Source organism: Syngnathus leptorhynchus, chromosome 20 (genome assembly GCF_054491065.1).
Source record: "Syngnathus leptorhynchus isolate UIUO chromosome 20, UIUO_Slep, whole genome shotgun sequence".
NCBI classification, from domain to species: Eukaryota; Metazoa; Chordata; class Actinopteri; order Syngnathiformes; family Syngnathidae; genus Syngnathus; species Syngnathus leptorhynchus.
The window spans coordinates 4859573-4886786 of NC_141214.1; the positions used below are offsets into that span (position 1 = coordinate 4859573).

A 27214-nucleotide genomic window follows, 5' to 3' on the forward strand; every position below is an offset into this window, starting at 1 on the left:
ACTTTAATATTCAGCAAATAAAACAATTTGGGAATATTTCATAAAAATTCATCATGATATTGAACATTCCAAGTTTAATGTCCAAGCAATTATAGTGAAACGCACATTCCTACCTGCTGCAAGTGATTTGAATGCATTTTTTAGAATATTTTTAAATATTTCTATACTGACTCAGCTTTTATTTTGATGGATGCTAGAGTTGCATTGCATGCACTGAGTTTTATTTATTTATTTATATTGTATTTATCGATTGATTTCTTGATTTCAATATTTATTTTTTTATTGATGTATTTATTTTCATCATTTCACGCTGAGACCGATGGCTGTTTCTGAATTTAATTTTGTATTTAGTGTACTCTATCGTTATCAGTTCTCATTTTGCTGTCCTTTCCGGTTCCTCCGTGTTTCCCCCGCGATGAGCGTGATTTGTCATTGACCTCCGCATCCCATCAGCTAATTCATAAAGCTTCTTTTCAGGGGATTATCTTTCTTCCTGACATGCAAGCCAGAGCGTGAACCAGAAAGTAGAGATACGGGTTGTCCACAGCCACAAATGGCCTGACATTGCAAGAGACGGCAGTCTCGATTAACACGGACAGGCAATATGGCTCTGAGGAAAGTGATTCATGTGGAAAATGGATTATCAATCCACTTGTGGTGCCGGAGCAAGGAAACATTTCATAATTGCGCTTTCATGACTGATTATTCGAAAGCAAACATTTGTCCCAAAAGTTTCATCTTTTAAAGCTTTTGGAAAAATTGCTTTTATTCCCCCCCCCCCCCCCCCCCCCCCAAAAAAAGTGTGTTTTGAATGGCTAAGTCAAGGTTAGAAAAGTGACTTTGAGACAACAGTGGCCTTCCAGCCACTATCCAATAGGCCGAGATTAAATAGGATAATGCATCCGTAAACAAGATAATGAAGGCACGTAGCAAACTAAATCTTTTCCACATTCATCAGGCTTTGGTAGCGTTTACTTACGTTTCTCAAATTCCCGAAGTGAAGAATTTTCTGTCCTCTGACTGTCTTTACATTAGTGAAGAAAAAGCAAAAACGCAAAGAGCCATTTATATCCATGTAATCCACACGAGTCATGTGACCAATCGATCCTAACGAGCCACAAGTCATCCAAAAAAAAATGTCACTCAAAGATTCACGCTTGGAGAAATGAATCAAGAATAGGAGCCACAAAGGCCCGTTTTGATAAGTGATGGAATGAGCTCATGCACGTCTGAGACACCCTGCGGAGGCAGATCCTCGCGTAAGCCCTACTGGCCGACTGGCTCTTGATACGCTGATTCTCTGTTTGACACACTTCTGAGCCCTTCTGCTCAGTCAGATGGGAAAGTGGAGCAATCCCCATCAGCCCGCCCGGCCCTCCCGGCTGCCTGATACGTACATGCCTAATACAGAAGTGTTTTGCTAATGCTGAGAGGACAAGTGGCTAAAGCAACAGTTGGTAAAATTCAACATCCTGAATGAAACAAAAAAAAAAAAATCCCACCCATTAAAAATGAAAATGCATTTTCATTTAATAACTATAAACTCCCCCTCAATGTGCAAGATATTATTTTAAAAGCCCGACTGTGGTCAACCCTGAAGAAATTGACACTAGTGTTGCGCCACTCATTACTTCTCCATTGCAGTGACAGACGGTGGAGGCAGAACTGGCTCTGTGGGTCCTTAACAGCTGATCCCAGATCAAACAAAAAAAAAAAACAGTACAGATTAGAAATAGGATTAAATGACCCCTGACCTCTCCCCAGATAAATGTCATCCGTTTATTCATGCGTGGTGTGCATTACATTTATCTCTAACTAATGGCTCCTATTTAAAGCAAGCTTTGATTGCGTAGCTTGCCCGTGACGCGTTGCAATTCAGGCTTCGTTATTGGTCTGGCGCCATGTTGCTTGGATACTCGCTAGAAATGAGATGCAAGGTGTTGAATGGAATACGGAATGACACAAGTGTATTTTGAAAATAAGCAGCATCTGGATTTGTAACTAGAGGAATATAATACACGTCAACAACAATGGACTAATAGAAGAAATGGTCGTCCTTTCTAAAAATGATCAGTTCTGGAAAGCAGATTTGGTACATAGCAACTAGAAAAAAAAGATCTTAAATATGAGTTTATCAGAATGATTTTGTTGGACCAACTGAAACATTTCAGCCATTGAGGTCACGTACCGAAGCATTTTACTGGCAGGTATCGTTGAAGGCAAAGCAACCATCCTCAAGCAAAGACGAAACTACTCCATGAATAGCTCCCAAGTAAATTAAATTGTGAACGCGAGACCAGTCACAAATAAAACACAAGTCCACCGAGGCAATCTGAGCATAGCTTCTTTTGAACTCTTCACGGGGAGGATGGTGTTTGCTTTCACCGGGTCATTTAATTAACACTAACAGGAAATGCAGGGAACATCGTTAGACTGGCCTCGGTTCATTAATAAAGAAAGAATCTGAGTGGAGATCAGCGCCAAAGCAGATAAGCATCGACTCGGAGCTACAGCGCATTGTGGAAGCGGTAGAAATAATTCAGGGTAACTCACGGGTTGCCGTAGTCCCACACCACACACTGAGAATCGGATGTACCCTGCGAGACAAGACAAGAATATAATCAGTTAGTGGGAAAAAAAAGTTTCAGAATGTTCCAAGCAATCAAAAAAATGGGACAACAGGAATAAACGACTGGACTCAATCAGTGGATCCATCAGTAGATCAATACCTTCAACTGACTCATCAGAACTACTGGTGATCTCCGAATTGATTATTATACTGTATAAGGCTCGCTTAGTTGGAGTGAAATTGGAACTGCAGGGGCCAAATCCAATTTTGCGTTGAACTGAAATTTGTTGGGCTAGACATCAATAAATGACTACAAGATGAGAACTGAACATTTCTTCTCTGATTTAAGTGGTTTTCAAAGTGAACCCATTTTGGGCATTTCAATTGGACTTTGGGCTCCCCCTTTTGGAAGAATTATATAAAAGCAATATTCACGAGCTGATCGTGAACAGTACTCGCTAATTTAATCTGCATTATGTTTGGTGAATACCAATACTGTAAAAAAAAACTGAGCAGGTTCACGTCCTCACAACTAATCTCCCATGAACAAAAGAATCCGGGGGCCTCGACACAGGCTGGACCCGTCAAGACAGAATGATGCAAGATTTATGAGAGGCGAGGCGACCCGGATTGATGGATGACAACGCTCGGGCTCGCATGCAAAAGCACTGACATCAGACGTCGTGCGGTGTGTTGGAGAACAAATATGTGTGTTAGTATGCGGTCATCAATCAGAGCACATCATGGCTGACTGTGCATTACAGCCCGAGTGACACCAGCATCCGCCCACAATGCAGATGTGTTGCATCTGCTTGTTTGACAACCCCCCCCCGAAAAAAAATGGCAGCAGCTATTTGATTCAAACATCATACAGATGTGCTTTTTATCTTCTTTGAAAATCCAAAATAATTCCCTTTATATTTTTACAGCCATGTGAGCTTTGCTGTCTGCTTGAATATTGATGAATATATTCTAATCAGATGAGCTGCAAAAGACTGGATGGGAGGGGCCAGTAAAGGAGGATGCATTTTGATGAAAGCAAACTAGATTAAAGTTCAATTACTTAACCCGACTGGTGAGCCGAGGAAGCTCTACGGAAAGGCAGGATGAAGGATGGGAAGGGGAAGAGGTGATGGGTACGACATTTGGCATTGTCTTGGGGTTCACTCTCTCTCACTTTCTGACCTCCTGGTTCTTACTTAACATTTAACACACATATACATTTTTAGAGCTGAGCTGACTTTCATAAGATCACCTTAGACAGAGGGCGTGACCTCTACTTTGAGAACGAGGCCCGGGGCAGAGGCTCTCTGGGCAAAGGGTTGGCAGCTGGTTGTTCCTACTTTTGGCCAAGGTTAGCACTAAGAGCAGTACAGCTGGCCAAACAGTTTTTTTTTTTTTTATCACAAAAAACGTGTCATCTATTATTTATTTATGTATTTATTTATTTAGTTATTTATTTATTCATTTATTTATTTTTTCTTATTTAAATTGTATTTAGTTTAAATGGTTTTATTTATTTATTTATTTATTTATTTATTTTTATTTTGGGGGGGGTATGGTTCCACCGAGCGATGAGTAATAAATCCGACGGCGTATTGAGTTTGCCAGCTCGTAGTTGTGACCGCTAAAAAGCACAGTGAGTCTTTTATAATAACATATCTCAATGCGATATAAACCGAATAGCCACCAAGGGACCCCGTGCAATATAAGAAAGTCAAAAAGGTTTCGTTTTTATTCAGGCCTTAGGCCCGCTGAGCACGGTGGCACTTTACGGCATGCGGCATTTTCTTCTACTGCTCAACTTGTGTTGGATTGAGTCATCTTTGACTTACGTTGAAAAGTGTAGCGAGCTCCACCACCACCACAGGATCACTTGGTTGCAACTCTGGTCGCACTGTCACCGTCAGGATCTTGGAATTGATCACCGCGGGTTGGCTAGAAAAAAAACATAAGACTTAATTGTATTAATTGAGATATGTCAAAACTTTTCAATGGATAGCTAGCGAGGAGATTCTTGGAAATAATGTCCAAAGGAGAAATTGTTTGCTGCTGATCCTGACCTGAATACAAATAAAACCCAGAGATACATCATATCTCACAATGACAACTTGCTGATATATTTGTTGTAAGTTTAAGGACAGATGAGGACACACATCCATTCAAGACTATACATTTATATACACGGCGATAAAAACTGAAGCACCCGAGGAAATGCAATTTTTGTAGATCAAAAACATTTGCCAGATAAGCAGCAGAGACAATATACCAGGAAAGATGGATGAGAATTTGGTGCGTGGAATTAGATAGGAAAGAAAAAGGCAGAAGAAAGGGCACGGAAATAGAAAAAGGTAACTGAGAAATACAAGGTGAGTGAAAAGTTTTCAAAGTAAAAAGTTGCATCAAAGCAAAAATAAAGTTCAGAATGAGAGTCAAAAAAAAAAAAAAGATATATCAAGTTGCATGCTTGCAAGCTGTGAATCGGTTCTGTACAACTAACTCTAATGAGCGCTACTCACTTTGGTGCCGGTAAAATATTGCCCAAGGTCCTGTACAAGATGGCGCCGATGACATAATACATCGTTGAATCCGAATCTGTCTCCGGCTCTGTAACACACATTCGTCAGCCTATTAGCTAAATATATGGACCACTTCAGAAGCGTTCATTTGCTTTTTCAATATCGATTCACTCCATTCTGCGATTGTGCCAACAAAGTGCATTTTATAGAAAATCTTTTCTGAGTGCGCATTAAAGACCAAAACATCGGTGAACTAAAAAATGTTTTTTTTTTCACCTGTGACCTTGTGGTGATGTGTATTGAATGTCTGACAGAATCAATCAACAAAAACACAAGTATTGCAATTCATTGTTGTTTTGTGATCGTGAAAGTTTTCATACGAGCGTGTCTCATTGTGCTCAGGTGTTGTTATTTCCACTTTGAAGCTTTTTTTTCATCCATCAAAGCCTCTTTTCTTACAACAATACCTTCAGTGTTATATCACCAAAAAGTCATGGCCTACCAAGGACATGGTGTGTTCTTTTGTAAATGTCATTTTAGCTCTAGTGTATTGCTAACTTAGATGTTAGCTAAAACGCAACATGTCGCTAGGAAAAAGCACTTAAGGCTTCTCTTGGAGAAAATGGCTACTTTTTACTCTGGCTGTTTGTCAAGGTTTCACCAAATAGTTTACTCTTGTACTTGTACATTCAGTTTCTTTTCCAAACACTTTTGATTAGCTCTTTACAAAATACAATTGCCAAACAGGGACTTTGTATCGTGCCCATGTGTCTTAGCCCTTTTTTCACCTTTTAAAAATTGTCCGTGTCAATGAGACACAGTTGCGGCAATTTGTTGAGAGTCCCAATAATAGCTGAATCAGATCCAAATCACGATCATGAGCTTTGTTTTAAGGCCTTGAGATAGCGAGCAGTCATGTATCGAAGAAATGTGACAGCGTACCAAACGCAACTCATTGATCTTCAGACATATTCAATCTTTCTGCAGTGGTTGTTCTTAAAGGCAAATATAATTGAGTTGAGTCATCAAGCCTCAAAATAAAAATTCCAGTAATTGTTTTGTGTTTTGCTACCTTCGTTTGATACAGTAAAGACCTCCTTGGGGATGAAGAGCTTGTCCTCCGCTGTTCTGGCCCAGTCCTTCATCCCCCTCCGGCCCTTCATAGGGAAGTTAATATCACTGGAAACTGCTGACACGGGCTCTCTCTGGATTGTTATCACTGTGCAAACAGAGTAATACTTAAAACTTAGTACTCTGTGAAAACAACAGATGTTGCTTGGTGAGAGGAAAGCCAAAAAATGATGTGAAACTTGGTGACATAATACTCACTAAGGTTGTTTGTAACCACCAAAAAACTTTGAAAAGGCTTCTGGGCTTCTCCGATGAGATGAATGAAATCTTCTAAGATTCTCATTAACAATGCGGCACCAGGGGCGACCTGAAAATGAAGATTTTTTTTATTTATTTCGGAGCAATGATTTTTCTCAAAATTTTAGAGATTTTACCTGGTGTATGTCATCCCACTTGTCTAAATTTTCCATGTCCAACATATGGCTGATTATCTGGAAGAATTTCTGAAAGAAGATATTCAATGCTGAAATTCTTGGAGAGGTATTGCAGGATATTATTTTTGTTCTCAGACATGGGAGGCTTTGCCTCTGCCAACCTGCACGTCGTCAGGAGCTGGGATGTAGGTTGCTCTTTTGAAGGTGTCCGTCACATTTCGCAAGATCTCCGTGGAAAAGAGAAGGTCGCCACTGTAGTAGCTCCTCCTCCGCAAGAGCTCCAGGAGACTTCTTACGATCTGAGACATGCCCTCACCAGCCAGGGTCCTCTGACCCTTCGCGAGATGCTCTCGTAACTTTAGATGAGGGAGGGAAAAAAAAAAGCAGGGAATGAGTAGATAGAGTACATGTGTGCTCGTGATGTGCGAAATGCAGAGTGAGCGCAAACCAGAGACAACACAAGATAACATCAATCACAGAAAATTAATTATTGACTCATGCTATTAATGGATGCCTGGAACAGAAGGTATCAGTGCAATTAAGTCCTCCACTTCACAATCTCCAACCTTCCACTGAACAATCCCAACCCCCCCCCCCACCCCCTATAATCTCCTCTGCCATAATCGAGGAGAGGGAAAAGGTGGAAGTTCACAGCACAGGCAAAGTCTGGCTGATGAACACATTCATTAGCTATGTTCATTAATTGATAAGTGTGAGCGCAAAGCTCGAGAAAAAATAGCTAATTATAGATACTGGAAGGACGGGAATTAGTAAACTTGGAGGCTTCCATGGTCAGTGATTTATATTATATTATATTATATTATATTATATTATATTATATTATATTATATTATTTAATTTTATTTTATTTTATTTTATTTATTTTTGAAGCATTCCAGAATATATAAATGGAGAACTTACAGATATATGTAAATATCCATAATCAACTGAGATGCATCTGGCGAAGCTCGGAGGACCCCAGAAAGCAACTCCATTATTGTCCAGCATGCAACGACGACTAGCAGATCCTAAAAGGAAACAAGCAAAAAAAAAAAACAATTCACTCAACATACAATATTGTGAATCTGAATGATGCTGGCTCACTAACCAGTAGCGTTTGTTGGACACTTGTTATAAACAATCTCTCCAGCCGAGGCTCTCCTCCATGACATCATGAGGAGGTTTTGGTCTTTACAAATCTCATGAGGAGCTGCCAGAGAAAGTAAAAGACAGAGAAAAAGTGAGCTGTAGTTCACAAATCAAATTTCATCGTACTCTAAAAGCCCACACGCAGCCTTTCAAGTGTGAGGCATGAGTGATAACAACTACCCCGGTAAAAAAAAAAAAAAATGTCCCTCAGAAAAACAAAAATCAAATCATTGTTCTTCTGCTTCCATTCGTTTATGAATAGCTTAGTGCCCCCCCCCCCCCCCCCCCTCTAAGTGTCACTGCCCCAGGACACGATCTCATTCCCTCTTCATCTTCACCTCCCTTGGTCTCTTTCATAACCCTGATGACACAAATGCCAGTGAGTGCTCTGAAGATATTCCAAGGGGGCACATGCATGCAAGCAGAAAAAAAGATGAAGCAGAGCGAAAGCCAAGATGATATTCACCCAACAGAAGTGATACTTGGTCTAAAAAGTGGCTTTGAGTTTTGTGTGGCGGGTGCGGTGAGGCTGAGTTTCATCACGACTAACCGGGGCATTTCTTTTCGTTACACGAGCGAACCTCCTCTGCCGAGCCTTGACACGGGTAGCCTTGCTCCCCGTTACCCTCGCACATCCTGGAACGCCGCTGCCATCCGGAGTCACATGTCTTGCTGCAGAGGCTCCAGTGGTTCCAGTTGCCCCAGTTACCCCCACCTAGAAATAAATTTTTAAAAAATCCTCTTTTTCCAGACTCGCAAATTGGGAGAACAGCCTTACCAGTGCATGACGGGTTGGTGCATTCTCTGCTTTCTTGATGGGGGCCTTTACACTCGGCCCAGCCGTGCACGGAAACGCTGCAACGTCTCTGCCTTTGCTGGGTGCCCGTGTTACAGGAGACGCTGCATCTTGACCACGGGCCCCACTCCAACCATTTTCCTTCCACTGAACCCCGTGGAAGTGACGTGACGCGGGGAATAAGATTCAAAGATCCAGGGGAAAAAAGATAGAGAAAGACGAGAGCAAAGATGAAACAATTGTAGCTTTAAAAGAGGTTAATAGAAAGTGTAAACAGAGTGCAGGTGTTATTTTGTTACCCATAAATAGCATTTTTAAGAAGACTGCTGGTATTAAATATTTAAATCTGCTGTAAGAATTCCTTTTATGTTGCGGTTTAAAGGGTTCATACAGAGTGTTGCATGTTGATGACAATTTCATTTTTTGACATGTGTTTGTGCATTATTAGATGGCATTTAAAAATAGATGTATTTTATACTGCCACACTACCAAAGAGCTTAACCAAAGCCTGGTGACACGCATCACGCAATCAAAGCTCCCACGACTGATCTGCACTAGAAAAGGATTGCTGGAGTAATTGAGTTGTCACATAAAATACTGCAGATGCCCCCCGCCCCCCTCCCCCCAAAATTACAATGATCAAGGCGAGATGGCTCGTCATGGCCTTGAAAAAGATTGGTTAATTTTGAGTGTCAAGAAAAAAAAATGTCGAATGGCTACAAGCTAAAGGCGATCTGAAGAATTATTTTGGAACTGATAAATGATTGGCTGTCAAAACATGTTGCATTAATTAATGAGGCTATAGAGGGCATAACATTATTAATAAAATAAAATTAATAATACATTATTAAATTCATAAATTATCATTATATAATTACTTAAAACGTATGTTCTTCATTCGCACATTTCCTTAAGGTCACAAAAAATAAGTTCAATTAGAGCTTTTTTTCCAAGAAGCAGCATGTATTTGTTAAAAGCTCGAGCAAGCATAACTTAGCAAAAGCACTCACATTTAGTGGCTCCAGTTATAATGATGCAATTATATGCAAGAGCCACATTGATGCAAAGTCATAAATAAAGATTTTTGTTTTGTTTTCCAGAGTCATAAAACACTTTGCAGTCGAAGTTATTTTTCAAAACATTTTAATGCCAGTACGTTCAAAATAAATGTCTTTTAAAGGGCACAGCTAATGCATGTACATTAAGTGTACCTCAAGTCTAAAAGCAACTTTTTTTTCTCTCTCTTTCAAGAAGCTGTGATATTTAAAAGTCTTCAAAGAAAATAGTCACTCTTGCTATAAAGCAGTTCCATCATAGCGACATTGATGGTTCAGAATTTGAAGAAATGAAGTCATTTTGTATCGACGACGGCTTAATAAAGAGGTTTCAGATGGTCGGTCTGAATCAGATTGGTATTCTTGAGATGCCCTCGACCCGAGAATAAGATTGGGCCGGGCCGGCAACTTATTGACAAGGTGCAGGTCTAGCAGGTAATCTTGGAGCAGAAGAACACACACACACACACCCTTCGCAATCCAAAGCGAGCCAACCATGAAGACAACATCAAGAATCGAAAAGCAAAATCTTAGCAGGATGCCTGAGTGAGCATGTGCACACGTGAGCTGGCACCTCACGGCTCATTGCAGACGAATGAAAATGGAAATGAAAACTCAGGTGTTAAAGCGTAATAGGCCGGGATGATGGGCGAGGGTATGCCATGTCAACAAAATGTAATGATTGAACTTTTAATATTACTTTCCAAGTGTGGAGATCGTGTGAGCCATAAGAAGTAACATTTAAGGGGAGAGCGACTTGGATTGGCGGCCACATGCAAATGGACATGGTACTAACCAGGACACACTGCTATGTTGCAGAGTTTGGTCTGAGTCTCGGGCCATCCGCAAGGCACGGCCCCACCTTCGATCACACACTTCCTGCTTCGAGTCCTGGAGCCCCGCCCACATGTCACAGAGCACAGGCTCCACGAGGACCACTCGTGCCACAGTCCATGCACTGCAAATGGCCACGCAGGAAACACACATGGCGATGAGAAATGAGGGCGGGGTAAGAGGCGGGGGCCATCATTCATGACAATGATCACATTCCTTAAAGATTTCGGAACTGGCAAAGAAATGGATGGACACAGCCATGCAGTAATGGAGTCATGATTTAATTCAAACGATTACTTAACGACTAATGTCAACAAAGACTGTAATTACAACAGACACTCCGGCAAGCAATTAAGAAAGGAAATGTTTCTGTTCTGAGTGTGTTCTGCAAAGTTGTCTTCCTACTTGCTCATCTAATTTTAGCAATAGACTGTTGAAATAAATGCGAGCGGAATAAATGAGCGGCGGAGTCGCACAAAACCTTCGTCAATAATGAATGTGACCTCAAGACTCCTCTTGCGTTGCTTTATATCACTGAGCTTAACTTCAAGCTGTGTCAGCTTGATCCGATTTCATCATGCAGCAATGCTTGCGCAATGTCCGAAGTTGAAGTGGTACACAAATGAATGCGTGCGAACATTCAACGGATTTGCCAAAACCTTTTTTTGGAATAGACCGCAACGACAAACCGAGCGTGTTCAAAAAAATTAGTTCATGAAGACAAAGATGCTTTATTTGATAGAAAGGAACAACATTTGGACAAAGAGAGTGTGACTCACTTTCTGACTGAAAGGGGGAGGGGGAAACTGCAAAGGATAAAGATAGTTGGCAAAACTAAATAAATCATTGTCCTAAATAATTAAGTCGACTCTGTAAAAAATAAAATAAAAGGCTCAAAGGAACAGGAGTTGGCGGCACAGAACGATTGTGCTATTAAAAAGTACGCAGTGCTGGTAAATAGTGAAATCGTTTTCAATGCAGATGTCAGAATTTTAAAAGCTCTTGTTGTGCCTTTGAGTCATTTGTGGCATGTTTGGAACAGAACAGTGACAAGAACTGGAAAGAAAAAAAAGTGGAACGAGGATTACGAGGAAGGAGATTTGCTTGCATATATTCGAGATCTGCACTTGTGCTTCTATTACAAACTGAAAAAGTGAATCCTCCTTCATAATTAATACATACTTAAAATACCATGATGGCATTTCTTTAATAAGACCCAGGTTACGTGTCGTTAGCATATGGCAACTCTGTTTAATTATTAAACATGTGAATCTAATTACATATACATTATTAAGATATCTGCTTGTATTTCGTTATCGCTAACGTGTTAGGATAATAAGACGCATGCATCATATTAAGTTATTATCATTAGCAGAATTTGCATGTTTTATTTTTTATGTGCTTGTTATTTGGAGGTAGTTGGAAGTTTTGCATCCTTGTGTTGACTCTGACAATATTACGTAAATGGTTAGCGCTGCATCGTTTGACTACGCACTGACCCGGAGACTTGTACTGCATAATGCAACATTATTTTAGCCCGTGTTTGAAATGTCACTGAATCTATGGCAGGAGCTAAATACAACAGAAGCAGAGGTACAACTTTACTTCGCATGCTTTCGGGAACGAGAGTAGGGAGAAAAAAACAACAACATTTGCTCGACCACTAACTGCCTAGTTGGCTTTAACAAGGACAAGACCATTAGCTAAATGAATTCGGAATAACCTTCAATTGGATGGGGGGGTGGGGGGGGACAAGCAAAAATGTCCTTTTACACTTCATTGCCATAGTTTTCCACACGTAGATAAAAAAAAAATCCTCTTTTGGTTAAAAGAGGTATTTTTAAAAGTCAATTACATCAAGCTCATTAAAAACATTCATGTCTTTTTTTTTTTTTTTTGCTACCACCTCCACATTCCCAATTTAGCTGAATTTGCTGCGGTACAAATCAGGGCGATTCCTAGGGGTGTCCAACCCCCCACCCCATACACACACACACACACACGCAACAGAAGCATGCAGCAAAAAATAAAATAATACCTGGAACAACACAGCAGCCAATATCCTATCAAAGGAGCGGCTGAGAATATTAATATCAACTCTGAACGGAAAAGCCAGGCACTTAGACGTACAAATCGCATTGGCGGATTTAAATTTTAAAAACAAGATTAGCATATGCACTGACAGGGAGGGAAGATGTTCCTTTCTTTTTTTTTTCCTTTTTAGAATTTTGAGGCAGGGATTTAGCACTTAAATCCAAACATGCTTCGAAAGATGGTAATATCGTAATTTTAGAGAAATTATATTTATTTTTTCCTGATGATGTATTTTTGCTGATGCTTTTGAGACAGAGGTTGGACATTTGGTTGCAGTCAAAGATAAAAGATTTGACCCACGTGCATACCTGAGGTTATTATCCCGGGTTCGCCCGGACAGGAAGCTGTATTGTTGCACATGCGTGTCTCTCGGAGGGCACCGCTGCACAGAGTGCTGTAAGGGGACGACACGCAGGAGCGTGTTCGCACTTGCCAGCCGTGTCCGCATGTTAGAGAACACACGCTCCACTGAGACCATTCCTCAGCTGCAGGGTCACCTAGAGATTTGAACACAGAGGCTCACGCTTAGCTAAAGGAAGAACCGGGGGAATTAACCCAAAAATACGATATAAGCACATGCATATGTTGTTATTTAAATGTATTTAAATGTATTTATTTCATATATATAATAAGCACAGTTTCAATTACGTGTCAAACTCTTTTTTGTTGCAGGCCGCATCGTCGTCATAGTTTCCTTCAGTGGGCCATAATGACTGTCAACCTAAATAAATGTGTGAAATGCCTTTTTCAATTCAAAGACAAGTAAAAACTGTTCAAATATTTATATTTTCCTTTTAACATAAATTCAATGTGCAATTTGTCTTCACGGGCCACAAAAAAATGATGGTGGGCCTTATCTGGCCCCCAGGCCTTATGTTTGATATTATACAATTCCTCAAAACTGTCGGTTCCTCCCTCGAAAGCAGCGATTAAGTATGAAGCAGCTCCACTCCTCTCTGAATTGTTTTCCAATCCGCGTGTTCTTTGATAGAGGCGTCATCACATGGCAGCGGTAGAAATGAAATTAATTTCATGTCCGTTAATCGCATTACATCTTCATTAACAACCCGTGAGTCAGGGTTTAAGCTCATCTTGGATGCCTGAAGGAATGGAAGAACAGGAACACACAAGAGAGGAGTAGACGAGAGAGCCGGGGGTTTTTCCTGACAGAAGGGTCTCTCTGTTCCACACAGTTGTACCAGCGAACACGCGTGTGTATGTGTGTGCGCACAGTATGACCGTATGCTGATAGGCGCAGGTCGACCTGTTCAAATGTAGGTCAAAATGTCAACATGAATAATGAGAAATGTTAGGTATGTAAAAGCACGGTTCACTTCACATCAACGCTTGACATTTTTTTTCTTATATTTAATAGATTGTGTCATGTTACATAATTCATTTTTTTCTGTTCGACCTTGGTGGCATTTACACAAATTATAGCAATTTGCTCATAAAGGCAAATTGGGATTTTTTTTTTTTTTTTTGGTCCCTCCTTCTTACGCACCTGTTTGTGCCTGAAACACACCTGGCTGGTCAGCTGATCTTGGTCTTTGCGTCTTCACCTTCAAGTCATCATCATCTGGGTCTGGAAGAAAATAAGACATGCAGTTCTGGAATTTGTTTTTATCAATATATAGAGAGAAATATGTGATTGGGTGATGTGGTGCAGCAAACAATGGAAAAAAAGGAAATTGCTCATATTTGGACACACGCTGATATCAACAGAGCTCGAACCGACTCAGCAGCTATATACACAGGATAACGTGATAGAAGTCACTTCTGTCGCTGAGCTTTTTAACTCAATGCAAAGAACAAAGCAAAGAAGATCGCCCTCAGAGAAACAGCTTCGGCAAAGCCCCCACCCCTACCCCACCCCCCACAACACAAACATGCTTACATATTTGTATGGCACATGCAAACACGACTATAAACACGGTGAATGAACAAAGAAATGTGCAGCGAAGCATTTTGAAAAGCATCTCGGGGAGGGTGGCAGGAGGAGAGCCGGCTCAGCTTCGATTGTCTTTGCCGAACTTGGATTTAAATACTCTACACGTGTTGCAAGAATAATTCATATGGTAATATTGCAAAAGTGTCATTGTTTGCAGGCTCCCATTATGAATGCGCACTTTCCTTAACGCCGACCATCACGGACAATTTTCCCAGCCGTACATCCATTCTGGGTTTATGGCTCTCTGGTGCTGTCCATTTATTCCAGAGTCCATCTGGGGAGGTCCAAACTGATAGAAGCAGACTGTAATGGACATTTTATAAGCTACCGGACAGATAGATCCACTCTACTCTTCCTTACTACCTCCTTGCTGGCTCCAAAAGCAGATATGAGAAGTTGAATTAGATTGGTGCAGGACAGTCTCCCCGGCAGCCGCGACCTCAAGGTCATTTGTGTGCTTTCAAAATGGATTCAAAATCGAGTTTTCCCAACCCCCCACGGGCTGCCTGTGTATTTTTCTCGCCTTTTGCCGCATACACAATCAAATACGTACACAATGATCCTCGCAAGCTTGGACTATTTCCTCATGCCAAATTGGTTTTGTTTCATTTCTTTGTCGCCCCATCGCCACCTGTTTGGCTTTCTCTTATGAGATCTTTTGAAAAGGTTTTCAAGCATCAGTAGAGAACATTAGAGGCTCCTTCATTGTAATGAACGAGACTATCGGCATGTTTGTATTTTTGATTGGACAAAATGATACAATGGAGCTTCAAATCAAAATACCCAAAAAAAAGTGCTGAGGCTTGCCTCTGCAGGAAGCAGGTGTTGCTATAGCAACGTGATCATGTCAGTAAGAAATTTAAGAGATGCGAGTGGATGATTGAGGAGTGATTATAAATCAGTGACCACTGCATCTGCGTCAAGTATGAAGGTGAACACCTTATTAATGGGTTGGCATCCATCCATTTTTTTTTTTATCGTTTCGGTTTTCTGTGGCACAAACATGAGCGGCACAATGTCTGGCATGGATCCCGTTAGACCGCACATGTCAGTGGTCATGCTCTTGTAATTTCCATCACGTCCGCTCATTCATGCGTGATGACTTTTTAGTATTCTCCAAACGCAAGCGAGCCCAATCCCTGTCAACGCGTTCAAATGTATTTGTGATACAATTGCTTCACAAACATGCAAACTGATTGCTTGTATTCATGGCTGTTTAGCTTACAGACCAAAAAAGCAACTCAGAGCAAGAATTTGTATTCCTTTTTTTTTTTTTTTTTTTTTTGCATAATTCATATCACAGAAGCACAAGAGGTTGTAAGTTCCACATATTTGGATTCAGCGCTCGGAATGAAAACAAGTTTACGAAACGCTCATTGTTGTCATCAGACGCTATCCGAAATATGCGGCACTCGACACGGCACACAATCCGAGTCGAGAACTAACATTACAAAGTCACCTCTGAACTTGTGATCTCAACGTGTTAGTGGATTTTTTTTTTCTTTTCTTATGCAGGCCTTCATTTTCCTGCTCATGCCACAGAAATCAAACCTGAGGCCACATCGCTGAAAAACACTTAGAAAACCCAAGGTGAGAACAATTTCGCTTTTTACAAGGCTTTAAGAAGGCCGTGCATGGGTTGAGATGAGTCAAGTCGACAACCTCACTTTGCTTCTCCTTACTCTGATACAAATAAAGGTTCCAGGTAATTTAGTCCGGGAAAAGAAAGCTCGTGGAGCGTACGCCTCAGCGAATCGCAGAGAGCAGTCAGTCCGACGAGGCTAATTGTGAAAGCGGCCATGCAATGTTTTAACTTATTCATATAACAGAGAAAAGGAACAGCTCTTTTTTTTTTATTTCCTTTTTACTGTTAATAAACATGCAGTGCTGTACTGCAGAGATATAGCCTTACTACTTACTGTACAGCGTGCTCTACACTTTAAGGCACCTATATTGCAGATAGGAACGGCGGCAGATAAAGCAAATTGCCCTGTCCATCATGGAGTCCTCACTCCTGCACAACATGCCACACATCCACTCAAGGCATGGCTGCAAATGGCTTTTGGAGAGATGACTCGCGATTTAGAGCACCCTCCAACTCCCCCCCCCACACACACACACACACACACACACACACACACACAGAAGGCTTCCATGCTGACAGACAGAAGCATCATGGATTTGAAATGATATGCAGGACAAACATAGTTGAGTTTATTGTTGTGAAAAAAAAAGTGTTTTGCAGTTAATAATCTTGAGGCTGTAATTGTTGGCAATGGAGAAGAAATAAATGATAAATTGTCTCTTGTCATTCTTTCTCCCCGCCCACAATTTTACCTGGTGGGCTGAGCCTGTTGGCCTGTTTGCAATCAGTTTTTGTTGAGGATTGGGTGTGGCTCCAGTGGAACAAACAGGTTGGAATATTACTTTTTCCTTGTTGCTCTAGTTGCATTGTTGAAATCTTTTCTGTCTGCTTTGTTGTCCTTTGACTGTGAGCTAAGCATGAAACTCAAACTTTGCTGTCCAAAAAATTTAATTCACCAAGATGTCATTTGAATCAGCTAATGAGACACAAAACAAAGCAGAAAATCCAACGCAATTTTAAATCATGCACACTTGTCATTGTCACTTTCCTCCACTCTTTGCACCTTACTTGTTTTGAATCAGTATTTCCTGTTGCTACCTTGACTTTTTCACTTTCATGACTGGCCTCAACCGGTCCCCCGTGACGAACCGTACATCTTACCTTTCTGTCTTTATCTTCTGTCACTGCCAGAATCATTACTTGGTGCAACACTTTAAAATTTACACTTCCGCTGCCACTTTTTTATTTTTTCACTTGAGGAATCATTCTGACACAGTGTAAACTGAACTGTCCAAAAAAAAAAAAAAATCAGTAGCTGCTGTTATTGAAAGGCGTTTTTTGATCCACTTATATTTAAGAACAGATGCTACTTTATCTAATCACAGCTCACAATTCCAGTCGAACGGTGCTCAACAGCAAAAGACGCAAGCGGCATAGCAGCAGTTGCACGTTGAGCTCCACTGTTGCTTGCTGTTCTCTGCCAGAACACGACATGAAACAAAATGGAATGAAAAGCAAGATTAGCTCCAAGATGGAGCTAGTCAGGCTTTGAGGCGTCTCCGTTTTTTTCCATCAGCATGACATGTTTGTGTGCTTGTAACTTGAGTGCATAGCTACAGTACAGTAGAAAGTGATTTGTGATCTAAGACTGGAATTGCGCAAGAAGACTATTGATTTTAAATATTGTTAAAACAAAATAGTACTGGAATATAAAACCTGCACACCAAATATGGCAATTGACTGCTTTGGGATTTTGAAGCCTTAGGGTCTCAGCCTCATTGGTCCTATCAGTGTGGTAATGAGCCCCTTTAAGCCCCCCTCCATGCTGATAAAAGACCGGACAGCTGCCCAAGTAAACTATGGCAAACTAGCGTTTTGCTTTCCACATGAGCAGATACAACAGCTGCACGTATGCAAGTGCTGCTCTTTCCTATCTGTGAGGGCATGATGAGTGTGTGAGAGGACATCTGTGTGCATGAGAGTGCCAAGGGAGAGGGTAATGAGGACCACCGGGGCCCATTTAAGCTAGCAGGGTTCACTAGCGTGACTGGGCTTCCCCGCTCATCCCAAGACAAAAAAAAAAACATCACGGCTGGGTCTTATCGTTTCCACCAAACGTTACCTCGGGGCTCATACGGATGGTTTAAAATCCAGGCTGACCTTTTGAGCCTGAAGAATGAGTCGGCATATGTGGTCGAGACCACCCCTCGGCACGTTGGATGGTGCGAGGTCATCGGCGTTGTCTGTTCGTAAGGTGCACGCTCGCAAATAGACATATCGTGCACGTAGAGGAGCCTCATCACTTTACATTGATTTCCCGCTGGCTGGCCAACTGCTTAGCCATCTTTGCGGTGACAGTTTGACCCATGAGGCCTGTTAGAGGTTCCCGTGTACGCAACTGAAACACACACAATTATATATTGGGAGCTATTCTGAACCTCGCAGGGAACTCCCCAAAGCATTTATCGACTGCTGAGTGAAAGTGGCTATTAATCCATCAAGATCTTAACTGCAACTTTGTGTACTTGTGTGATTTTACCATACATGCTAATCGGGAAATTTGGATTTAGGAGCTACTGTAATTTGCTTTGTGCAAAATCCAGCGCAAACAAAACACTTCAACTCGTGCTGGATAACTATTCAGGAAGAAAGGTCAAAGATCACGTACTGTTGAAATCTCTCAGAACAAAAAAGATGACCCCGCCTCACCTTCAATTAAAGCAAATTACTGTCACGCTGTAACCTCCCAGAATAGAATTAATTAAAATAAAATATAGTTTGGGGGAATAATTTACTTCATCTTATATTCTCTTATGCAGAAACGGTTAGCATGAGTGTAAGCTTTATTTTTTTGTGTGTGTCGGGTGTGGACGCCTTTGCTGTGTCCTTTTGTGAATGATGGCTTTGCTAAAGTGCTGTGAAGAGAAACATTGCTTTGCTACATCTTTGATTCATTGCTTGTGTGAGGGTAATTTGCATAGCAGGCAGACTCCAGGCAGATCTGGGCTCTCGTTAGCCGGGTGGCTAGATACTTCATCATTATCATCATCAGGCTCGCCCTTCACTTGCAGCAATTCTGCCCTTGCTCATAATCTTAAATGAGATTTGCAAACAAAGGGACAAAAGATCTTGATAATATTTTTGAAAAATAAACAATAAGCACCTCATAATTTGGTGCTCCTTAATATCTGAAAATGTTCACCCTGTTTATTTAAGTATCAAAGTTTTAAGATGAGAGGATTTTTCTCTCCATCTTTCTCTGACTATTTTTCTCCATCTCTTCTTCTGACAGGCTCGCTGCAGTGCTTTCAGGGACAGCGCTTGTCGTAGAGGACATGCTGACGAGTGTCGATCGATACCGACTCCCAAACATGAACATCCGTCCCGTCAGGGAAGTAAGTGTGTGTGTTACGTAAATATGAGTGTGTGTGTACCTGTTGAATAATGTAAAAATGTCTGACACATGCTGTTGCTATTGTTGAAGTCTTGAATGGTTGCACAGGAATATATTAAAGCGATATCAAAGTTTGTTGACAACAATACAGAACATGGATAAGAATTGGGAACTATACTATAGAAGCTAATCTTCGATTTTATCTATCAGATCAGCATTTAATTTAAAAGCCAGCTGTAGAGATTTGACATGCAGATTCCCAAAGGCTCACTGCCAAGTGTGTATCCATCAATAGAAATTATTGATCCGCGTGAGGAACTTGGCACTCACGCTCCACCAAAATGCACCATCTAAAATCCATTGCCCCAACAAGAACCGATGGCAGACGCGTCAAAGTAATTGCGGCAGGCTGACCGGAAAAGAAGGCATCAAGGTTAAGACTATAACTAAGGTTTCCCCTTGGCTCTTAAATCCACCACTGGTAACTGTTGGAGTGTAAGCCACCATGTCAATAAATCCCAAGTGCATTTTCAGCAAGACCAAAGAAGAATACTTGAATTTATGCTTTCCCTTCAGAGCACAAAGACACCGTGATTGCTTATTTGTGTCATTCTTTATTGATTTGAGCTGTGACATGCGTCGTGAACTTTAATTGTATTCCTTTTTGGTGATTGGCAGCCCATAATGCATGAAGTTACGGACAATGTGAAGATACGGACCATAGGTAGAGTCCGTTGGAAGGAGAAGGCCACGCCGATGCGGGCTTTTTAAATGAGGCAGTGAAATCAGTTGTAAAACTTGCATGGGTAAGCAGTGAAGGGCAGCAAAGGGTGCTTTTAAGTGCTGTTAAAAGCATGCCAGCAGCATTTTGGATCTACTTTGTCTTTTGATATGGCTGATACCACAATAAAGTGCAGTTTAGTACGGTAGACGGAACAATATTGGCAAGTTTTTCTCCTGAGCTCTGCAGGAGTTGGTTATCTTAAGGATGGGAGACTATTCGACTCATTTTGAACACTATTAAATAAAGGGTAGGGATTATTATTTAAAGTTGAAATATACAATTAAGCTTGGAGAGAATCTTCTGGATCAATACGCCCTTCCCTATCTGTTACCGAAGGTGCCCGTGACGACCTGTTACTTAAAATGTCTTTATCAACTTTGTATGTCTTCAGATTCATATTCTAGAAAATTATGAAAGAAATATGTAGAAAATATATATATATTAATAAATAAACAAAAATGTTAAAATAAATCAAATAAAATTATATATAGGTATATTGTTAATGATAACCAATTAATAATAAAATAAATAAAATTATCGATGTATATTATTTTATTCATTTATTTTATAATTTTACTTATTTATTAATATATTTTTTTTTCTATATATTTTTTATTTATAATTTTGAGTGAACGGGTATCATGGACTTTTATTGTACCGATCAAACTCTGATTACGATACAGCTCACATGGCTGAGGCGATAACCTCCCAGTAATTCGATTCCTCTCACAAAACAACTCACACTGTCAAGGACATTTGTGAGGGGGGGGGGGGGGGGACTTGAAAACATGATTGATCGTCCCTTTCACCTGCATAGCTCGCCGTTCATCTCGTTTAGAACCAACACACAAACACAAGAGCGTGTCGCATCACCCCTGCTGGCCCGTTACATTTCCACCGAGATGATATCATCTCGAGTTGGAAGGCGGAAGAATGGAGGGGAGCTTTCACAACACCGTGGGAGACGTATCGGCAAAGCAGAGAGTCACGCTTGAGTGAAACTGTATGAAAGCTTTGGGAAAAAAAAAAAACGCCTTACCACCCACCGATCCAGTCACCCAACACACCAGCCAGCTCAACTCAAGGGATAGCATTTCGTTGTCTTGTAATGATTTCTAAATTGGGCCTCTTTGCCTTGGGATACATTTAATTGCCACACACCGGCCGGTGACGTTAATACGCAGTGACAAAATGAGAACGAGAGGCAGCGAGAGCAAGTGAGACGAGGGGAGTCGTATTTGTTTTGAAGTAACTTTGACTTAGCAAGGACACCAGTCTGTCACAGAGCGGACGGCTTTGCGCCGTCATTGTCTACCGAGATTTGGTCATTAGATGCAGTCTAGTGCTTGATGTACACACACGTCTCCATTCCAGGCAATTATCTATTAAATTTTTTTCTCTAGTAACAATTAGACGTCAGTGTCAATTATACTTGGCGCTTATTTGCAGTGCCGGTTTCTGGTATGTGCAATATGTGATGTGGAACTATTTGTGCGGGAAATTTTCAACCGCTAGCAGTAAAACAAAACGCGGTCATGCTTGGCGGCTGGCAGTTATTGAAAACTGCTATGTCTATGTGCAAGTATGTTTGTGAAGCGATCCCATTCCCTGTATTAGGATAAATAGCCCTTGTCTATCGCGTAAAGCTGTGTCTGGCAAACAGATTCCCAAAACGTCACGGCAGATTAACACAAATGAGCTCCCTGGAAAGACTTTTCATGGGTTAAAGTGTCACTTTAACGTCAAGGACGTATTTTGGTGGGTGCCAGATTTGAAGAATTGAATGTTTGCAAACAAACAATGTTTTTTTTTTTTTCATTCCATTGCAAATCTAAAATGGCTGCCAGTGTAAATTAGTATCTTGTGCAATCTTCTCGCATGTCTGATTGCACACGCATAAATTCATGTGCATTGTCGCACAGCTGTGGACTCAGGTGGTCAACTCATTGCAACATAAAATGGCCACCCGAATATCATACTTGTTTTATTGAATCTCTTTTGTTTTACCGCAAATGTAATCTTTTTCTCATCACGATGTAAAACAAACGAGTTAAACGAATTTACCGTGGAGTCTCGCAGTGACTATTTATCACTGGCTGATTTATTCACAGCTCCCAAGATTAAATAGGATAGAGGGGTGAATTAAACTTTAGGTATGGGATGAGCTCAGCTAAGCACTGTGAGCAAGATTGGCAACAGCGTAGATAAATGATGATTATAAAATCCTCCTTGCAGAGCTTTTTATTAATGGAGGACTTTTGGGCTCAGTGGAATTACTTTGGAAATAAAGTGACCTTATATCATGATAATACATCATGATTATCATTATTCATGTTAGCAGCAATGGAATATTTTATTTGTAAATGTTGGAGAAAAATGATCATTTTGCTTGAGTATTGTTGTTTACGACAATTAGGGATTTTTTGGGGGTATTTTTTTATTATTCGGATCAGTGCGTGAAAGTAATGAATATCACAATAAACTCATCGTGAAGTTTAATATTTTATTTATAATTTTGCTTGAATATTCAGATCAATCCATAAAAGTAATGAATATCACAATCAATTCAATATATATATTGAAGTCAAATATTTATGAAGGTGCTCTGTCTTATTATCATCCAATAGGATTCGTGATTCAAAACTTGCTTCTGAATTTGACCCCGAATAAAAATTGTATGACGTACAAAGGTGAACACATAGATAGGATAGAAAGGAAAAGTCTGGAATTTGGAGTGACATGTCAGCAAAGAAAGAAGATGGCTGCTGAAGGCACCAGTGGGCCACATTAGCCAACCCCCCCGAGACCTCACACACACGGGCTCGGCTCGGGTGTGCGTAAAGTGGATGACAGAATAACTTGGGAGCCGCAGTATATCTCACGAGGCTCGTGCCGCTCTTGAGAAGTTGTAGAGCAACTGGATGGCAATGAAATACGGAGATGTATGACCACGTTGCGTACTTTCTCTCTCAAGCGCACACACTCACAGTCCGCATCAGTCTCTGGCTCGCTGACTCCTAGTCAAGCTCTAGTGCCTTCATGTGATCGATTAACTGTAGAAAATAGCCTCGCATCCCATAGTGCACCTGTGCCCATGATGTGATGCTATCCCCTAGAGGCTTGCAATTTACTGTTTACTGTGCGTGTGCGTGTGTGTGTGTGTGTCCATCCGCTTGTTGAAGATCACTTTGCGTGACTGCATGAAAATATTCCGTCGTCAACTTCCAACCATTCAAATCCCAATGGCATGTCTGTCATTTTGTATGAATATCAGAGTTGTTATGAGTGTAAGTTTGATTTGGACAACAAATTGGAGGGGAACGTGAGCCACCATGACTGTTCCTAATTTTAAGACTAATCCTGCATCTCATTAGCTAAAAAAAAAAAAAATGTTGTTGAGTCCCTTAATTTTGACAAATTACATTGTGTCAACAAGCTCTCAAAATACACCCAAGGTTGAACAATCCATTGTAGGACACGACCGTATCACACGTACAGATCGAGTTTCTTAGCACGTGTGTGTGCGCAAGTAAGCGCAGTGTGTGGAAGGGCTTTTTCCCTGAGCATAAAGAGGCTCAGTGCTGATCCTGGTCAGAGAGAAAACCATCGCTCACGAGCAGAGAATACTAATCCCCCCCCCCTTTGCCTCAGACTGCCCCTTTCACACATGCACTTTTCCCTTCATTTGTTTCAGTGGGAGAAGGATACGAGTGAGAAACAATTGCTCATCAAGAAGCTAGCGTAGCATTACTCACAAAATGCATGTTTGGTGGGTTTATTAGGAGATAAATACACCTGTATGTATGTAGGCGTATATATTCTAGTCAATTTTGAAACCACATAGAAATATGTCCATGTGCATGTCCGTTTTTGTGTTTATTCTGCTCCTCTTGTTTTATGCACTGATGGATGAACGACCATGTGTATGCGCATGGTTGTCAAATATCATCTTGTCCTAAAAAAAAAAATCAGTTGGCCACGCATGTGCACACATGATAATGTGCAGAATGTAAAGCAATGTGCTCGGAATAACACTTCCCGGCCTGAAGGGAAGGGAGGTGGGGTTTTAAAATATAGATCAGAAGGCTGAACTCTTGATTAGCAAATCTTTTTGATGAAGAGCTCGGAAGGTCCACTTTGAGCTGATTATCTTAATTAAAGGCCATCATACAAAATTCAAGGGATGCATTTAGGAAAAAAAAAAAAAAAAGGATGTGCCTGGAAGGAAATACAGCACATTTTGAGGATGGACTTCTGGTCTTACCTTGTCGGACATCTCTGGGAGCGATGGCGATGGCGTCGTTGGAATGTAGCTCAGTGACGCAGCAGTCGTCGGGAACCGCCGAGCCATTGCTGAAACTGTGAGGTGTCTCGGGTATCAGTGGGATAGAAGCCGGCATGATGTTGTGATTGGGACAGATGCAGCCCGTTTGCGTCAATCCGCAACCGTCCCGGGTCGGAAGACCCTCTTCCTTGTGGTAACCCGTTCGTAAACATTCCTCAAACCATCGGCAGAGCACGCCGCAGGTGAACTGACTCGAGTTCTCGTTGTTGATGAGTAGCACCTCCACCAGCCTCATTTCCAGTAAATCCTTGGATACCTGAGGTTCGTCGGTGGTCGGATGTCTGCTGAGACATAGTTGTACGAAGTTCTTATCAAACTGCAAGAAGGAATAAGGAGCATCCTCGTTGGACTGGCTACTACAGAGATCAATGACTTCCTGATCTCGGGCCAAGGCCGCTTCTAAGTGAAGCGGACAACTTTGATTGGCCAGATGGTGATCAAGGGAAAGCAGCATGGGGGAATGCGTCCGGCAGATGGATGGGTGGCGGTTGAAGCGGAGGTAGAGGGAATACTTGGTGGGGTCCGGGTTCTCCAGGGACCAGGAGCACCCCGGAGCCCTGGAGGGGAAAAGCTCCCTTAGGGAGAAAGAGCCATAGAGCACCCCGGCCACCAAGCTGGAGCACGAGATAGGCGACGGGGGTCCGGCTACCCCGGCGCTGGGGATGACTTCGGCGGCCCCGTAGGCAACATGGGCCAGGGCAGACAGAGGAGCCAGAACGAGGGCAGACACAGCAGCCAGGGCCCCGAGCACAGCCAGGAGAGAGGACAGCACAGACAGATACGCCCCGCCAGCAGTGTTCATCCTATGACATTCGTCCTACGAGAGAAAAGAACGAGAAGGCGTTTGGAATTAGACACACGGGCAGAGATATTGTGTTTCGAAAGAAAATCATTTTGGGATTAGACATGCATTTGTAAAATTGGCAGCAATTTTACTATATCAGCATGGAGGATTGTGGCCCAATATGGCTTGTGTTTCTGTTTAGGTTCTCCCGTCAGTTGCTGTTTATGTAATCCTTGGGCGATGTACAATGCATGTCAGTCCATGTTCGTGTCCATCATGACAAGCAGCATTTTTTTTTTTTTTCCTGAATTTACTGTAGCACATATTGTGCTGGTTTTGGGAAGGGAATTTGGTATCCCAATATTTGGGCTAAAATAGTCATTTAAGTTGGAACAATTTAATAAATGAATATTACAAAATATTGATGGATGGATTATTTATATTAAATTATATTTATATTTAAAAATATGTCAATTAGCACCTTGATTGCACCCCAAAAAATTAGTTTGACTTGTTTTTGGTTCTGGAGTTGGAGGACCATACGAGGAAAATTCGAGAAAGCATAAATATTTATACTCTTTTAGTGTTGAAATACTTCAGCATCCAGCACGTAATTTGCTATTTGGTGTACACAGTGAGCCTTTCCCATCACCTGCAACTGTCAAGTGGGTCAAAAATAATGATAGTCTGAGGGAGGACTTGTGGGAGAGCAGAGGTTCCGAGACTGCTGCACCACTTGAGTTTGATAGCTTCAAAGCACTTTTCCTTGCTCTGTAATTACCGCAAAAACTTACAAACATGTACACCCCAGCAGCCTTACCATCTTAAAAATTCAGGTTTACAGACACATCACTCGACACTGTATAATCTGGTGGAAGCTTTTTTTTTTTTTTTTTTATCCCCCAAAATTGAAGCTGTTATATTTAAAATAAGAAGCAACAGTCAGATATTTAAATGTAATTTATTAGTCTAGGAAATATTTTTGGATCATCAATAAACATACAAAAAGTGCATCTACATTCCCTCCGAGTGAGGCAAGCTTTTGTCTTCAGCAAAAGTACCCGCACTCGCCTTAGGCAGATGTTAATAAAACACAACAGTATGCTACTTAACTGGATTTATGCAAATGTGTAAAAGCATTGCACCACGGAACACAAAGTCCACTGGACCCGGGTAACGAGTAACTGTTCATTTTAACATGTCAAGAGATGACCCCACAGGGCTTGTATATCTTAAGACTCTTGCGCAACAAACACAAATGGCAAGTTAAAGGCAATCAATTATCTTTTTCAGGTTCACCATCATTCTCTAATGTCAAACAAATAGCAATCAGAAATCAAATTAACATTATAAGCCAAACCATGCATAGGTAAAAAATAAAATAATAAACACAGATTTTCCAGATGAAAAGAACTCAAAAGCGTTAAGCAAATTGTTTTTGGGACAATGAACAATGAATATTCATACATGCAAGAACAGGGCCCTAAAGTGCTGTCTTCAGCTCCATTCTGTCCCACTTCACTCTAAAACAGCACTTTACTGTGGGCACAATAAATATTCATTAGCTTGGATGTCTTCTTCCCCCTTCTTCCACCTTGACATTAATGTTATCTCCGAGGAGGGCGAAATAAAGAATCTCCCTCTTGCCGTCTCGCTCTCATCTCCATCTCCTTTTAGCCTTGTCTTCATTCTTTAATACACTCAAGTGACAATATGACTCATCTGATGTTTGTCTTTGCTGTGAAAACCATTGCAGCACAAAATCAAGAGGAGGACACAAGTTTGGCATATTTTAACATGATGGCACCACGTTTGGATTTAAAAGAGAGGAAATAATTATTAAAATGGCG

At 41.2% G+C, this 27214-nt stretch overlaps 2 protein-coding genes across 3 annotated transcripts in view; one reads left to right on the top strand and one right to left on the bottom strand.

Moving 5' to 3' along the window:
* adgrb2 (adhesion G protein-coupled receptor B2) overlaps positions 1-25382 on the bottom strand; it is a 52022-nt gene extending 26640 nt beyond the window's left edge. The window contains exons 1-15 of the mRNA XM_085940009.1: positions 24500-25382; positions 14026-14106; positions 12830-13018; positions 10390-10551; positions 8521-8685; positions 8293-8457; positions 7702-7803; positions 7515-7621; positions 6755-6949; positions 6594-6662; positions 6418-6526; positions 6161-6307; positions 5089-5176; positions 4405-4507; positions 2554-2597 (exon numbers count right to left, since the gene is read on the bottom strand). Of these exons, the coding sequence (XP_085796135.1) occupies positions 2554-2597; positions 4405-4507; positions 5089-5176; positions 6161-6307; positions 6418-6526; positions 6594-6662; positions 6755-6949; positions 7515-7621; positions 7702-7803; positions 8293-8457; positions 8521-8685; positions 10390-10551; positions 12830-13018; positions 14026-14106; positions 24500-25382 (2609 nt within the window). The remainder of the gene's footprint in view (positions 1-2553; positions 2598-4404; positions 4508-5088; positions 5177-6160; positions 6308-6417; positions 6527-6593; positions 6663-6754; positions 6950-7514; positions 7622-7701; positions 7804-8292; positions 8458-8520; positions 8686-10389; positions 10552-12829; positions 13019-14025; positions 14107-24499) is intronic.
* col9a2 (procollagen, type IX, alpha 2) overlaps positions 1-27214 on the top strand; it is a 162435-nt gene that overhangs the window by 94733 nt on the left and 40488 nt on the right. Inside the window, exons 37-38 of one of the 2 annotated variants that reach the window (XM_085940013.1) lie at positions 15988-16062; positions 19350-19452. The gene's annotated coding sequence lies outside the window, so the exon portion shown is untranslated. The remainder of the gene's footprint in view (positions 1-15987; positions 16063-19349; positions 19453-27214) is intronic. The other variant, XM_085940011.1, reaches the window with a different exon arrangement.